Source organism: Colobus angolensis, unplaced genomic scaffold (assembly GCF_000951035.1).
Source record: "Colobus angolensis palliatus isolate OR3802 unplaced genomic scaffold, Cang.pa_1.0 Scaffold244, whole genome shotgun sequence".
NCBI lineage: Eukaryota > Metazoa > Chordata > Mammalia > Primates > Cercopithecidae > Colobus > Colobus angolensis.
In genome coordinates, this window is record NW_012115644.1 from 5,612,150 (window position 1) to 5,629,143 (window position 16,994).

Consider the following 16,994-nt stretch of genomic DNA (forward strand, 5'->3'; position numbering starts at 1 on the left):
TGTCTCCATGTGTTAAGATGCTAAAAATGTAAATAACCTGTGAGACCCTTGTTGAGAATACATGTAAAGTTTTTCTTATTTGAAATAAGTGGACTTCTTTAGCAAACATATAGGCTCTCTACACACACAATTCTGTGTGTAGAGAGCATTTCCTTATTTTTAGGGTAAAACATGGGATACCAAGACTGTGAGTTGCTATGAGAATTATTATTTTGAAACATAAACCATTTCCCAAAATTATTAAAATCATTTATCAGTGGTTGATGACAGAAGGATCAATTAACCGATGCTACACCTAAATTTTCTAAAGAAAACTAGTGGATTTAATGACATTACTTTAAAGGCACAGATTCAGAGAAGCTTGTGAAAGGCCAAGAGTGAAGATGTTATTTCTAGTTTAGCTGTGAAACTCTCATTTAAGAAAGTTGTCTATCATGCTGTTCATAGCACACAGTAGCCCAGAGAGGTTTACATATCACCCAACACTTCACTATTATAAACCCTGCTTGCACAGAGAAAAGTGCTAACAGAGAAGAAATACAGATTTGATCACTGGAAGACCTAAAGACACATATAGTTAATTAAGGAGAGCCAACAATGAAGGCCTAAATCTCAGAGCTGAAACATAATGCATTTAAACTTCACATTTGCACATTATATTATGAGGGCAAATTATCCTGTCTTGTAGAGAACATGAGAGAAAAATATCAGCTCAGGGCTCTAGATAATCACTCAGTTGGACAAAATAAATTATAACTTTATTCTACCATTAAAGCCTCTAACTTACCTAGGACTTAACCCTTTCTATCATGTACCACTATGAGATTCTTCTTCAAGAAGAATCATTACCTTGTTCAAACCATTTGTCTTTCCATTACCTATAATTACACAGAGGTGCCCTTTCTCTGCCCTTTTTTCTTCCAGTAAGTCAGCTATAATTACTAAAAAGTTTCCTGTCTGCAACATCGCTGCAACACTAAAAGCAATAGACCTTTAACAGGCTATCTAGTTAATCTTAGCCATAATGACAGAACTTGTAATATTATAAAATTAAATCAATTTTATAGCTCATTTTATAGCTCCAGGGTTAGTTGTAACAGTGATAGCTCCTGTGTGATTACATTAATACATCTTTTACAAAACATGTAAAACATTTGTTCAGCTATGTTTTGTTAGTGATTTTAATATTCTTCACCAGTTCAATCAATCAATAAGTCACTTAAAATAACTCAAATGGAAATAACAAAAAATGCTAGTTATATTTGAACTATGTCTACTCTGAATTCTGCTGGATACACATGCATATATACACTCACATAATAAAGCCTTCATTTAGTTTTAATTCATTTCACATTAGTCTGCCAAAAGATATCTTCATATTGATTTATTGATACTTAGTGACTAAGAGCTTTAGTTTTTCCCTTTTTATTGGCCATTCAGTAAAAGGAAACAGCTAGCAGAAACACTAACCCAAAGGAAAAATGATTATCAATGACAGCTGAAGAACAAGCACTATCTTTATTTAATATCATTTCACTTATAAAAAGCATTTGAAATCCTGTAAGTATCCATTTACAAATGTTATTTCAGTTTGCATATGCAACTTCAATTCAGTTCAATAAGTTGGTCTGTTTTCTTTACGGTAAGATTCAGAGAACGTAAGACGTGAAGTTGGGTCTTATTTAATGTTATATATATGGCAATTTGAAGTTAGAAATGAAACATGTTTCCCATGCAGTGCAGTTAGAGAAATCAATAGAAAATAAACAATTTTTAATAACTATGATATGTCCCAATTTAATTTATAGTTCCTGTGTATGACTTGACTTTGTACTCTAGCACTGACATCTGGAAAAAATAACACAAAGACAATAGATATGTTTGGAGTCCTTTCTGGGCTTCAATGAATTAACTGAAATAATTAGTGAATTAATTATATGTCAACAAATCAGTAATTTATAAAATCTGGGTTTTAGCCATTCTCTGTTAATTGGTGATATCACTTGCCCAACTCAACTACTTATGAAAATAAGATGATCTACCATTATGAAAGGGCTTTATCAAGGAAAGACCTTTAAATATGAGATATTATTAAATAAAGTTTCTCTCCCCATGATTACTAAAATGAGCCCATCCTGCCCTTTGCTTTCAACCCTATCCCTGCGATGAAAATAAATCTTCCATTTCTTCACATTTCTTGACACCACTTTGTCAGAGAGGCCTTTTCTCTTCCTCACAATCCAAATTCCCCTTATCTTTCAAGATTTGTTCTAACTCCCCCTGCAGGGACATTTCCCCTGTTTTTCTCCATGTGTAGTGATCTCTTTTATTGTATACTCACTGTCCGAACAACAAAAAAGTCACTTGCATTTTTCTGAGTAACATTAAATAATTTCTATAGATTTTTTTTTTCTTAGAATAGCAAAATGGTCCGGACGCGGCCGCCGCCGTCGCCGCCATCTGTCACCTCCGCTCCGGCATCAGCAGCCAATTGTCCCTGCCCCGCCTGTCTCCTCGGTGGAGCCTGCTTCCCATCTTGCCACCTCTCTGCTCTGTTCTTGTCTCTGCCTTCATCCCCGAATGGATCTGGTAGGAGTGACATCGCCTGAGCCCGGGCCGGCAGCGGCTTGGGGACCCAGCAAGTGTCCATGGGCTGTCCCTCAGAATACGATATCTTGTTCGTTGGCTGATGTAATGAGTGAACAGCTGGCCAAAGAATTGCAGTTAGAAGAAGAAGCTGCCGTTTTTCCTGAAGTTGCCGTTGCTGAAGGACCATTTATTACTGGAGAAAACATTGATACTTCCAGTGACCTTATGCTGGCTCAGATGCTACAGATGGAATATGACAGAGAATATGATGCACAGCTTAGGCGTGAAGAAGAAAAATTCAATGGAGATAGCAAAGTTTCCATTTCCTTTGAAAATTATCGAAAAGTGCATCCTTATGAAGACAGCGATAGCTCTGAAGATGAAGTTGACTGGCAGGACACTCGTGATGATCCCTACAGACCAGCAAAACCGGTTCCCACTCCTAAAAAGGGCTTTATTGGAAAAGGAAAAGATATCACCACCAAACATGATTAAGTAGTATGTGGGAGAAAGAACACAGCAAGAATGGAAAATTTTGCACCTGAGTTTCAGGTAGGAGATGGAATTGGAATGGATTTAAAACTATCAAACCATGTTTTCAATGCTTTAAAACAACATGCCTACTCAGAAGAACGTCAAAGTGCCTGCCTGCATGAGAAGAAGGAACATTCTACAGCAGAAAAAGCAGTTGATCCTAAGACATGTTTACTTATGTATAAAATGGTCAACTCTGGAATGTTGGAGACAATCACTGGCTGTATTCGTACAGGAAAGGAATCTGTTGTCTTTCATGCGTATGGAGGGAGCATGGAGGATGAAAAGGAAGATAGTAAAGTTATACCTACAGAATGTGCCTTCAAGGTATTTAAAACAACCCTTAATGAGTTTAAGAATCGTGACAAATATATTAAAGATGATTTCAGGTTTAAAGATCGCTTCAGTAAACTAAATCCACGTAAGATCATCCGCATGTGGGCAGAAAAAGAAATGCACAATCTCGCAAGAATGCAGGGAGCTGGAATTCCTTGTCCAACAGTTGTACTACTGAAGAAACACATTTTAGTTATGTCTTTTATTGGTCATGATCAAGTTCCAGCCCCTAAATTAAAAGAAGTAAAGCTCAATAGTGAAGAAATGAAAGAAGCCTACTATCAAACTCTTCATTTGATGCAGCAGTTGTATCATGAATGTAGGCTTGTCCATGCTGACCTCAGTGAGTATAACATGCTGTGGCACGCTGGAAAGGTGAGGAGAACATTTTGTTAACATTCAGATGTAATTACTTTAAGTAAAATTTAAAATGTAAATACATCAGTTTGTGTTCTGTATTGAAATAGGTCTGGTTGATCGATGTCAGTCAGTCAGTAGAACCTACCCATCCTCATGGCCTGGAGTTCTTGTTCCAGGACTGCAGGAATGTCTCACAGTTTTTCCAGAAAGGAGGAGTCAAGGAAGCCCTTAGTGAACGAGAACTCTTCAGTGCTGTTTCAGGCTTAAACATCTCAGCAGATAATGAAGCTGATTTTTTAGCTGAGATAGAAGCTTTGGAGAAAATGAATGAAGATCACGTTCAGAAGAATGGAAGAAAAGCTGCTTCCTTTTTGAAAGATGATGGAGACCCACCAGTACTATATGATGAATAGCACTAATACCCACTGCTTCAGTGTTAACACAGCAGTGAGTGTCAGCTGCCAATAGCAAATGAAGTTATGGGCGACTTGAAATGCAAGAACACGAGGAGTGGGCAATGGTGCTTCTGTGCTTTCCCCCCTTGTAACCCATGTGCCAGATGTGTGGAATTTTTAGCTCAGCATTGAGAGAATAAAAATGTCACTACCTCTCATCTTATGAACAGGATAATATAATTCTTTAACAGCTATAGGTTATCTGGCTGAAGTAGACCTAATTTTACATGACTTGTGGTGTAAAATGTCTTGATGTTAATTTTTAAAACTTAGGCAACATTTCCAAATACGGGAGGAAAGGACAGATGTGTTTACAAGGGAGGAGTTCATTATGACGTATTTGCTTTATTCACCTCCCTGTTTTGTGTTGCGTCTTTCCTTGAATATTTTATTGGCCCAGAGTTAGCCTTTCTCCATTATGTTTCCAGACTGTGACCGTGATTCTAAAGGAAAATGTGTGCTCTTTAATGGGTAGAACAAATGGAAATTTGGTTTCAGAATGGCTGATAGAAATAGATATAAGCCATGTAATTTTTGTTGATATATCATGAAAATGAACAGAATTCTTTTTCCATACTTATATCTAAGAAAAGGCATCGTAGGTTTCTGAAAGAGAGAAATACATAACAGCTTTTTAACTATCCAGTCAACTTTCAGCTTTTCTACATTTAGGTAAAATGGTTAGGATATAACTCGTAGTGTGGCTAATCTACATTTATCAATAAAATGTAAATTATCTGAGAGGACAGAATACAAGATTGAACCATGTTTGACGTATTTTAATTTAGTTAATGAAGCAAAATTCCGTTTACATTTCACTAAAACTGTGTACTTGATTGATTTACAGAGAAATATCACAAATTAGAAATATTAAATCAAAGGATGAAAGGTACATATAAAACAATTTGGGGGCCAGGCGCAGTTCAAGCAATTTAAACAGGCGAATCGCTTGAACCCGGGAGGCGGAGGTTGCAGTGAGCTGAGATCATGCCACTGCACTCCAGCCTGGGCGACAGGGTGAGACTCTGTCTCCAGGAAAAAAAAAAAAACAGCCCAATTTGGATACCAAATTAATCAACTAATTTGAGCTATCTGGCCTTACTTGTAGTAGTTTTTAGTACGTGCTGGACACCACTTTGAAAAAGCAATCACTGTGCTAGAAAAGTATATTGGCTTTGTTAGGATTGAAGTTCATTAACTTCAGCGTAATCATTCCTCCTATTACTGAAGTCAGATTGGAACCACTAAGATCCAAACCTTCTGTCTAGTAATAGAAAGTAAAAATCTAGACATCATTTACATTTGAGAAAGCTGTTTTTAACATTATTTAAAAATGCCAAATATGTTCTTTCTAGAAAAATATTTATTTTTGTTTTTGTTGGATAGCTTTTAATTGCATTTCAGAGAAGTGTGATTTTGGGGAGATGCTCATTACATTTTTGAAAGATTTACCGTTCCAAAATAAAGATTTAGATGACTGGTGATACTGGCTTTACAGAAATTTCAGAGAACTAATTTTTAAAACATTTAGCATTTAAAACTTTTTGTTTTGTTTTCTGACATATTCTGACAAAGAGCAGCAAACCACTGCTGTGTGGCATTCTTGGAGTGTGCTGTGAATGTGCTTTTTAAGAAATTAAAAAGAAATCATTTAAAAAAAAATAGCAAAATGGATCATAAACCAAAGTATAAAACTTCACCAAAGCTAAGAATGTCTACTTTTAAGTAGATATCATTAAACAAATAAAAGATAAGCCATGAACTAGGATAAAAATATTTGCAGATTCTAACAAATGATTTATCCCCAGAATTTAAAAAGGACTATCAAAATTCAATACTAAGAAAACAAACAACCCAATAAGAAGTGAGGAAAAGATTTACACAAACACTTTATCGAAGATTATATATGAATGACAAATAAGCACATGATAAGATAGTCAAGATTATCAGTCATTAGAGAAATAAAAATTGAAACCATCAGTACCTGGCCTAAAGTTAGGCTTGAGAGATGAATATGTTTTGTAAATCAATCAAATGTTCAATAAATACATTGAAAGTTAAAGTGTTTTCCAACCCCTATTTTGAACAATCCCAATGTATCTTGGGTTATTCAAAGATGTGAAAATATCAACTCTAAAATTTAAATTATTTTCTGTTTAACTTAGTATAATAAATAAATGCCAAAAGGCATTCTTATAAATAGGAAAATGTTGAAAATTTTGTAATAGAGAAGTAGTGAACCATTGTGATAAGTAAAGGGGTCAGATTATATAAAAATGTTTTCCATTGACACCTAATTGCTTTGCATGGTTTGATGTGGAATATTGTAGTATTTCAGCTATCATCTACTCAAGGGAATCACTTTATGTGAATATGACACCATCCATCATCTTGTTAGTTTAGTCCAGTTGTTATTGTCTCATGAATATTCATGGCCTTTTCCCAAACAAATGATGCCAGGGGAAAGCAATACCTCCAATACATAGGACCTTAAGAGCACTATGATATTAAATTGTTGATTTTCTGACTTGGTCTTGAGTGAAAGGTATCTCTATCTCTAATTTAGTTTAATCAGACTGGCATGGTTCTTTAAGAGTTGAGAAAGAGGAAATGTCTGCTCTATAAAATGGAGTTTCTAATCTGGCAAGTAACTGTTTTAAAATGTCACTCTGCCTTTTTGGTCATCTGTTTTTGACTGAAAATGCTTTTGATCAGTGAGATGAACATTGAAGAGAAATCAAAAAGCAGATATAAAAGAGAAAATAGGAAATTAAGAGAGGTAAGTTCATGGAAAAATAAGGGGTTAAATATTAAAATGTATTCATTTTAAACAAGATTATTATAAAGCTATGTAATCAAAGGTATAGTATATGAAAGAGGAAATGTATTTTTAAAATACCCAACTTCATTTATCACCAAGAGAGAAGAAAAAAACAGAAAAACGTTAGGATATGTTAAGGAAGAGAGAAGTTCTAAAACAAAACATTTTTTTTCAACTGTCATTAGAAGGCATAAAATGGCAGCACCCAGCTAGATGCAGACTCCTTTCTTCAGAAGCTGAATATGCTACTTGAATGTTTGAATATGTGAAGACTTTGGCTAAAACCCTAAAGGGGGCATTCTGCAATAAACAACCTGATACCCTTTTGTCTTGTCACACAATACCAAAACTTTTCACAATAATTTTAAGATATGCTCTGCTGTTTTGTATACAGGCAAAGTTCACACTATTGTATGCTTAAGAACAGGATCAAAGCACACTTTGTTTAAATGGAAGAGTTCTGTTCACTCAGGTAGTTCTTAATTCCCTTTTCTTTTTTTAAATTTTATTTCAGTTTGGGGGTACATGTGAAGGTTTGCTACATAGGCAAACATGTGTCATGGAGGTTCATTATACATATGATTTCATCGCCCAGGTATTAAGCTCAGTACCCAATAGTTATCTTTTCTGTTCCTCTCCTCCTACCCTCCCCACTCAAGTAGACCCCAGTGTCTGTTGTTTCCTTCTTTATGCTCTTAAGTTCTTATTGTTTAGTTCCCACTTATAAGTGAGAACATGCAATATTTGTGTTTCTATTCCTACGTTAGTTTGCTAAGAATAATAGCCTCCACCTCCATCCCTGCTCCAGTAAAAGACATGTTCTCATTATTTTTTATGGCTCCACAGTATTCCATGGTGTATATGCACCTTATTTTCTTTATCTAATCTGTCATTGCTGGGCATTTAGGTTGATGTCTTTGCTATTGTGAATGGTGCTTCATTGAACATTCACATGCATGTGTCTTTATGGTAGAATGATTTGTATTCCTCTGATATATACCCAGCAATAAGATTGCTGGGTTGAATAGTACTTATACTTTTAGCTCTTTTGGGAATCACCATGATGCTTTCCACAACGGTCAAACCAATTTACACTCCTGCCAAAATTGTGTAAGTTTTCGCTTTTGTCTGCAACCTGACCAGCATCTACTATTTTTTGACTTTTTAATAATAGCCATTCTGAATGGTATGAGATGGTATCTCATTGTGATTCTGATTTGCAGTTCTCTAATGGTCAGTGATATTGAGCTGTTTTTCATATGCTTGTTGGCCACATGTATGTCTTATTTTTTGGTTTCATATGAATTTTAAATTTTTTTTCCAGTTCTGTGAAGAATGTCATTGGTAGTTTGATAGGAATAGCATTGAGTCTGTATATTGCTTTGGGTCGTATAGCCATTTTAATAATATTGATTCTTCCTATCCATGAACATGGGATGTTTTTCCATATGTTTGTGTCTTCTCTGATTCCTCTGAGCAGTGTTTTGTAATTCTCATTGTAGAGATACAAACTGACAGCCAGATCAGAAAGGCATCCCATTCATAGTTTGGCTGTTCTTGGTGTATAGGAATGCTGGTGATTTTTGTACATTGATTTTCTCTCCTGCAACTTTGCTGAAGATGTTTATCATCTGGAGCTTTTGGGCTGAGACTATGGGGTTTTTCAGATGTAGAATCATGTCATCTGCTAACAGAGAGAGCTTGACTTTATCTCTTCCTATTTGGATGCCCTTTATTTCTTTTGCTTGCCTGATTGCTCTGGCCAGGACTTCCAATAATATGTTGAAAAGAAGTGGTGAGAGGCAATCCTTGTCTTGTGCTAGTTTTCAAGGGGGAATGCTTCCAGCTTTTTCCCATCAGTATCAGGTTGGCTGTGGGTTTATCATAGGTGGCTGTTATTATTTTGAGGTATATCCCTTCAATACCTAGTTCATTCTGAGTTTTTAACATTAAGGGGTGTTTAGTTTTATCAAAAACTTTTTTTGTTCTTGCGATAGTTTGCTGAGAATGATGGTTTCCAGCTGCATCCATGTCCCTACAAAGGACACAAACTCATCCTTTTTTATGGCTGCATAGTATTCCATGGTGTATATGTGCCACATTTTCTTAATCCAGTCTGTCACTGTAACAAACCTGCACGTTATCCACATGTATCCCAGAACTTAAAGTATAATTAAAAAATAAAAAAATTAAAAAATAAAACTTTTTCTGCATTTATTGAGATGATCATGCAGTTTTGTCTTTAGTTCTGTTTATGTGATTAATTGCATCTATTGATTTGCATACATTGGACCAACCTTGCATCCCGGAAATGAAGCCTACTTGATCATGGTGGGTTTGCTTTTTGATGTGCTGATGGATTCAGTTTGCAACTATTTTGTTGAGGATTTTTACATCGATGTGTATCAGGAATACTGACCTAAAGTTTTCTTTTCTTGTTGTGTCTCTCACAGGTTTTGGTATCAAGATAACGCTGACTTCATAGAATGAGTTGGGGAGGAGCCCCTCCTGATTTTTTTGGAATAGTTTCTGTAGGAATGTATTAGCTCAAATTTTTCAATGCAATCTTTAAAAAGTAAAATTCAAAACACACAACAGCTTAATAAGAGAGTAGAGTTTCTGGATTATTTTTACATGATTCCTCATCTCCAATTTTTTTAGAGATTAATTTAAAACAAAATAACCCATTTTAGTGTGTAAATATGTATATTATTTATATACATTAATTTAATAGTGATCCTTTGTTGGATATATACCCAAAAGAAAATAAAACATGCTACCAGAAATACACATGCACTTGTATACATATTGCTATGCTATTCATAATAACAAAGACATGGAATCAACATGAGTGCCCATCAATGATAGACTGGACAAGAAAAATGTGTAAATGTATACCATGGAATACTATACAGCAATGAAAAACAACAAAATCATGTCCCTTGCAGCAACGTGAATGCAGATGAAGGATATAATCCTAGCAAATTAATTCAGGAACAGAAAACAAAATAATGCATGTTTTTACTTATAAGTGGGAGTTAAGCATTGACATGCATGGACATAAATATGGGAAAAAAGACACTGGTGACTACTAGAAGATGGAGAGACATAGGTGGATTGAAAAAAAAAAACTGCTTATTGGGTACTATGCTCACTACCAGGGTGATGAGATTTGTACTCCAACCCCAGCATTATGCAGTATTCCCATGTAACAAATCTGCACATGTATACCCAGTTTCTAAAATAAAAGTTGAAATTAAAAAAAAACATTATTTTGGCTTTAATTTTTAAAAATACTTTGGCACCCACCAAAATATTTAATTGGCAATGCAGTTATGCTATGGGGCTATGGAGCTTCCACTATACTATAAAGATTATACTGAAAAGTTATCTATTGTGGCATAATATGTTGTCCCAAAACTCTGTGGCCTAAAACAACACAGATTTACTATCTACTGTTTTCTGTGGGTCAGAAATTGAGACATGAGTTACTATTGTCCTCTGCTTTAGGGTCTGTCACAGAACTGTAATCAAGACTCAACTGTGAAAAGTTCTGCTTGCATGGCCATTGGCATTTCTTGTGGTTTGTTGGACTGTTAACCACAGTTCTTTGCTGATTATTGATTAGAGGCCTTCCTCAATTCATTGCTTTGTGGGCTTCACTATACGTCAGCTCATAGCATGACAGCTTGCACGTCAGAGTGTGAGCAAGTAAATAATCAATCTCTTATAATTCGAGCTCTGAATTGACATCCCATCACTTTCTCCATATTCTATTCATTAGGAGAAAGTTAGGTGGACCAGCCTATACACAAAGAGAGGAGGTTACATAGAATATGAATATCAGGAAACAGGGATTACTGAGAATCATGTCAGAAGCTGCCTACCACATATAAAAGAAACACTACATCATAGGCCACCTATAATCCATCAGCAGCAGTAGCATCATGAAGGATAATAAATGTTTATTGATTCCTTCCAATGTACAGGGCATTGGTCTCAAGTATTCGAAGATATAAATGATACTGTCAGTTTTTAAGAAAGACAACTGCCAACACAGATGAATTTTATCCTAAATATGTGTTTCCTTTTTGAATAAAATAGTAATTTAATAAACAAGAATATGAAATGATACATTTGCATATTCAAATTTAGGAAAGATGTATTAGTGTATTCTTTAGAATGTGGCTAGATTTAACTTTTTAGAATTCAGCTGGTGACTTAGGAATACAAAGTGCTGAAAAATATTACAATTCTATATGAACTGATTTGTCTGGTGCCTGAGCCAAGGATGTATTATGATGCACAAACTCAAAAAGCTTTTTACACTGTACTGGTAAATGCCATTACCAATTTGTGTGTTTCCTTTTTTCATAGGATTCCATGCTAAAAATGAGCTTATTTGTATATGCCACTTTGAGTTATATTTTTCTTTACAGCATTCCAAAAGAATAGGAGTTTATATATGAGAAAAATATAATACAAAGAGCTATATTTGTAAATGTAATGTACATAGACCTAATTTATAGTAGCTACATAGAAAGTCAATGAATTGACCCTAAATTGTAGTTTCTTTAGAATCCAGAAAAGATTGTAAGGTCTTCTGGGTTCATTATTTTACCTCAATTGTATTGCTGATTTGCTTCAATCATAGCCTTTATTATCATAGTTGCATTCTAGTTATTTGCTAAATTAATAAACTAATGGCCATAATATCTTCCTGGACTAACTCTAGGTCCAGCCTACTTTAGGCAAATGAGATTTGATTGCCTTGATTGGAGATAGAACCTAGTAAGAATTTTTTTCCTCAAGGGTTGAGCAGTGGCAAGTGCTTGAGTAAGAGCTTGGAGCCATGGGCTTAAGAAGAACACTTTTTTAAAAACTGCTGACTTTACATTTAACAGTATTCACATCTTTGATATTTCATCAAATACAAATGTCTGGTTTCAGATGAGCCTGGTTTAGAAAAAGAACTTTAAAAAAGGGTAAAATATTCAATTTCTTATAAAAGAAATGATTCATATATATATAATCGAGTAGTAAATTTATATTTTACGTCTAGCTATACTATCATGTAACAGGTTGAATAAAGAACACATCACATCTTTATCAAGAACTAATTGACCATAAATGAATGGATTTATATCTAGGCTCTCTATTCTCTTCCAGTGATCTACGTATCTATGTCAGTACCGCAATGTTTTGATTATTGTTGCTTTGCTCTTTTTGCCCAAGAACAAAGGGCTATCTGTGGTATTTTTGTGGTTTCATATGAATTTTAGGATTACTTTTTGCATCCCTGTAAAAACTATGATTTGAATTTTAATAGAGAATTCAATCTACATTGAATATGTACATTGCTTTGAGTGGCATGGGCATTTTAGCAATATTAATTCTTTCCATTCATAAAGATGAGAGGCCTTTCAATTTGTTTGTATATTTTACATTTTCCTTCAAAATATTTTGTAGTTTTCAGCATACAAGTCTTTTACTTCATTAGTGTTTTCTAATTTCTTCAGGAATTTAGAAAAATAGTCTCATTTACAATAACATTAAATTATAAATTAGATTATATTTCTAATTAAAATAGCACTATTAATTTTTAGATGTTGATTTGTATCCTATAACTTTACAGATTTTTATTAGTTGTAACATTTTTTTTTTTGGTGGAGTCTTTCATGTTTTCTCTGTATAAGATCATGATGTCATCAAGTAGAAACAATTTAACATTTTCCTTTTTCATTTGGATGCCTTTTATTATATTACGTTGCCTAATTGCTCACTAGAAATTCCAGTACTGTGTTGAATAGGAATGTTGACAGTGGTCATTTTTGGTAAGCTCTGGATTGGAGACGGAAAGCTTTCAGTTTTATCCATTGAGTGTGTTAGTATGATGTTAGCTGTGGGCTTGTCATATGTGGTCTTTTGTTGAGATACTTTTCTTCTATTCCTAATTTATTTTGTTTTGGATGAGGGTCTCACTCTGTCACTCAGGCTGGAGTGCAGTGGCATGATCTCTGCTCACTGCAACCTCAGCCTAGGCTCAAACAATCTTCCTATGTCAGCCTCCTGAGTAGTTGGGACCCCAGGTGCATGCCACCATACCTAGCTAATTTGTTTTATTTTTGGTAGAGATGATGAAACAACAAAAATATCATCTCTAACAAAAATAAAGGTGAGCAGATCACTTGAGCTTAGGAGTTGGAGGCCCAGCTGGGTCTCCCAAGCTAAAGCAATCTGCTCACCTCAGCCTCACAAAGTGCTGGGATTACAGGCATGAGCCACAGCGCCCAGCTATTCCTAGTTTATTGAGGGTGTTGTATTATGAAAGGGAATTTAATTTTGCCAAATGGCTTTTCTGCATCTACTTAAATTATCATGTGATATTTTACCCTTTATTCCTTAATGCGGTGTATAACATTAATTAATTTTTGAATGTTGAACCATCCTTGGATCTTAGGAATAAAAACAAACTTGGTCATGGTATATGGTCCTTTTATTGTGCTATTGGATTCAATTTATTTGTGCTTTATTGATAATTTTTGCATCAGTAATCATTGACCTGCAGTTTTATTTTTTTTGTGCGGTATCATCTGACTTTGGTATCATGGTAATGTTGATCTCATAAAATGAGTTTGGAAGCATTTCTCTTCAATTGTTTGAAATAATTCAAAACAGATTGCCACATGTTCTTTAAATGTTTGCCAGAATTCATCAGTGAAGCCATTTGTTCCTGGCTTTTCTTTACTGGGATTTTCTTTTTTATTACAGATTCAATCACCATATTACTAATAGATGTGTTCAGATTTCTTTCTGTTTCTTCATGATTCAGTCTGGATAGGTTGTATGTCTCTAGAGATATATTCATTTGTTGTACACTATATCATTTGTTGGGATAAATTGTTCATAGTTGTCTCATGATTTTTTAATTTCTGTGGTATCAGTTACAATGTTTTCTTTTATTTCTTATTTTATTTATTTGAGTCTTCTATCTTTTTTTCTTATTTAATCTAGGTAAGGATTTTTCAGTTTTGTTTATCATTTTAAAAATCCAACTCTTAGTTTTGTTGACATTTCCTATTGTTTTTGTACCTCTTATTCTTTATGTAATCTTTGCTATTATTTTTCTTCTGCTAACTTTGGGTTTAGTGTGTTCTTCATTACCTCTTTGAGGTTCAAGGTTAGGTTGTTTAGTTGAGATCTTCTTTTTTAATGTAGGCATTTATTACTGTAAACTTCCCTCAGTATTTCTTTTGCTGCATCACATAAGTTTTGATATGTTATGCTTTTGTTTTCATTTGTCTTGAAGTATTTTCTAATTTCCTTTTTAATTTCGTCTTTGACCCAAAGGTTATTCTAGGATGTTATTTAACTTCCACATATTTGTAAATTTTCCATGATTCCTCCTGTTATTGATTTCTGGTTTTACTCCATTGTGGTCAGAATAGATGCTTGGTATAATTTCAGTCTTCTTAACTTTTTAAAGACTTCCTTTGTGATCTAACATGTGAACTAGCCTATAGTTCTATGTGCACTTGAGAAAACTGTTTATTCTATTACTGTTTGGTAGGATAATCTGTATATGTCTGTTAGATCCATATGACCTGTAGTGTTGTTCAGGTTCTCTGTTTCCTTATTGATCTTTTGTCTGGATGTTCTATTAAGTACTGAAAGTGAGGAATTGAACTCTCCTACTATTATTATATTGTTATGTATTTGTCCCTTCAGTTCTGTCAATGTTTGCTTTATACAGTTAGGCTATCTGACATTAGGTGCATATATATTTATAATTGTTATATCTCCCAGTGTATTGGCCTTTTTTTTATTATATAATATCTGTCTTTGTCTCTTATAACTTTTTTTAGTTGAATTTATTTTTTCTGAGGTAAGTTTAACTGCCTGTTCTCTCTTCTGGTTACAGTTTGCATGAAATTTTTTCTTCCATCCCTTCAGTTTCAGCCTATATATGGCATTAAAGTGAGTTTCTCAAGAACAGCAAATAATTGGACCATGTTTTCTCTTTTTAATTCATTCATCCATTCTATGTCTTTTGATTGAGAAGTGCAATATATTAACACATTTAAAGTAATTATTGATAGAGAAAGATTTACTAACATCATTTTGTTAATTACTTTCTGTTAGTCTTATAGTTCTTTACTCTGCTTTCCCTTTCTTCCTGTCTTCCTTTTTGTTTTTTTAACTTTTATATTGATAGGCTTTGATTCTTTTTTTAAAAACAAAATATAACTATGATGGGTATTTTTTGTGGTTACCTTGAGGCTTACAAAAAGTTTATTGTAGTTGTAATAGTCGATCTTAAGCTGATAACTTACATTTAATCATACACAATAACTCTACTCTTATTTCTCCTCCAACACTGTATTATAGTTATCACAATTTACTTCTCTTCATACTGTCTATCTTTAATGTATTTTTGTTATTATTTTAACACTTTTGTCTTTTAACACAGTGACACAATATTTTGTAATTGTCTACGTATTTGCCTTTACGAACATTTCCATACTTACATGCTATAATGTTGCTATTTAGTATCATTTTATTTCAACTTAAAGACCTCCATTAGTGTTTCTTCTAAAGTAGGTCAAACAGTGATGAACTATATAAGCTTTTGTCTAGAATTGTCTTTATATCCCCTTGATTTTTGGACAGTTTTGCTAGGTATTTTATTCTTAATTGTTAGTTTATTTTTTCTTTTAGTACTTTGACTATATTTTCCCACTCTCTTCTGGCCTGTGAGGTTTCTGCTGAAAAATCTACATAGGACTTACAAAGATTCCCTGGTATGTGATAAGTCAATTTTCTCTTGATGCTTCAAATATTCTTATCTTTGTTTTTTTTTTTTGTTTTTGTTTTTTTTTTTTGACAATTTGTTTACAATGTATTTTGGTGATTTGTTTGAATTCATGTATTTCATTTCTTTAGGGCTTCCAATATCTATATGTTCATTTTCTACCCCAGATTTGGGAAGTTTTCAGCCATTATTTATTTGAATCTGCTTTCTGATTGTTTCTTTCTCTCTCTTCTCATAGTATCCCTACAGTGTATATACTGGTATGCTTGACAGTGTCTCATAAGACCCGTCAGCTTTCTTCATGCTTTTACATTTTTTTTCTTTTTGCTCCTCTGACTGAATTATTTTTAGTGACCAGTCTATGAGTTTGCTAATCCTTTCCTTTGCTTAATCTAGTCATCTGTTAAAGCCTCTAGTTAATTTTTTAGTTCAGTTATTGTGTTCTTCAGCTCTATGAATTTCATTTGCTACTGCTTTATAATTTGTATTTCTTTGTTGATGTTCTCACTTTTTCCATACACTGTTTCTTGACTTCGATGAGTGTCTTTATGACAATTATTTTGACTTTACTTTTATTAATAGTTAAATAACTTCATCTTATTAGGGTCAGTTTCTGGAGATTTCTGTTGTTCCTTTGTTTGGAACAGATTTGCCTGATTCTTCTTTAGTGTGTTTATTTCTGCACATTAGACGAAGCAGCCACCTCTCCTAGTCTTCATGGATTGGCCTCATATAGAATAAGACTGCCACCAATTGCCCCAGCCAGAGATTCTTATGTTCGGGTCAACCTGCTTTCTTTGTTCTTTGCAACCCCCAGGCATCTTGAGTATGCCTGGGCTTGTAAGTGCACTGACGCAAAATTAAAGCCTATTCCTTGGAAGGTATCCAGAAAAGTTAAATTGCTGGATGTTATATCAAACTGATTTCCTTTCCAGTGAGAAAGGAATTCCTGGAAGCTGGGAATTTTCAACTACTTGGTCTGTACTAAACCAGGAGTGGGGGTCTATGGTGACTGCCTTTCCAAATCTCTGTCGTTGTACTCACTTTCTCCTAGGGGGCTAGATTATACCAAGTCCCACTAGTACCC

General features: G+C 34.2%; 1 protein-coding gene across 1 annotated transcript; it reads left to right on the top strand.

Annotated features, from left to right (window-relative positions):
- Positions 1 to 2,437: 2,437 nt before the first annotated feature.
- Positions 2,438 to 4,441, top strand: LOC105514429 (serine/threonine-protein kinase RIO3-like). The gene is given in 2 exon segments (XM_011945777.1): positions 2,438 to 3,834; positions 3,927 to 4,441. Coding segments are annotated over 2 exon segments (1,560 nt in total). The 5' UTR covers positions 2,438 to 2,580; the 3' UTR covers positions 4,233 to 4,441.
- The last annotated feature ends 12,553 nt before the right edge of the window (positions 4,442 to 16,994 follow it).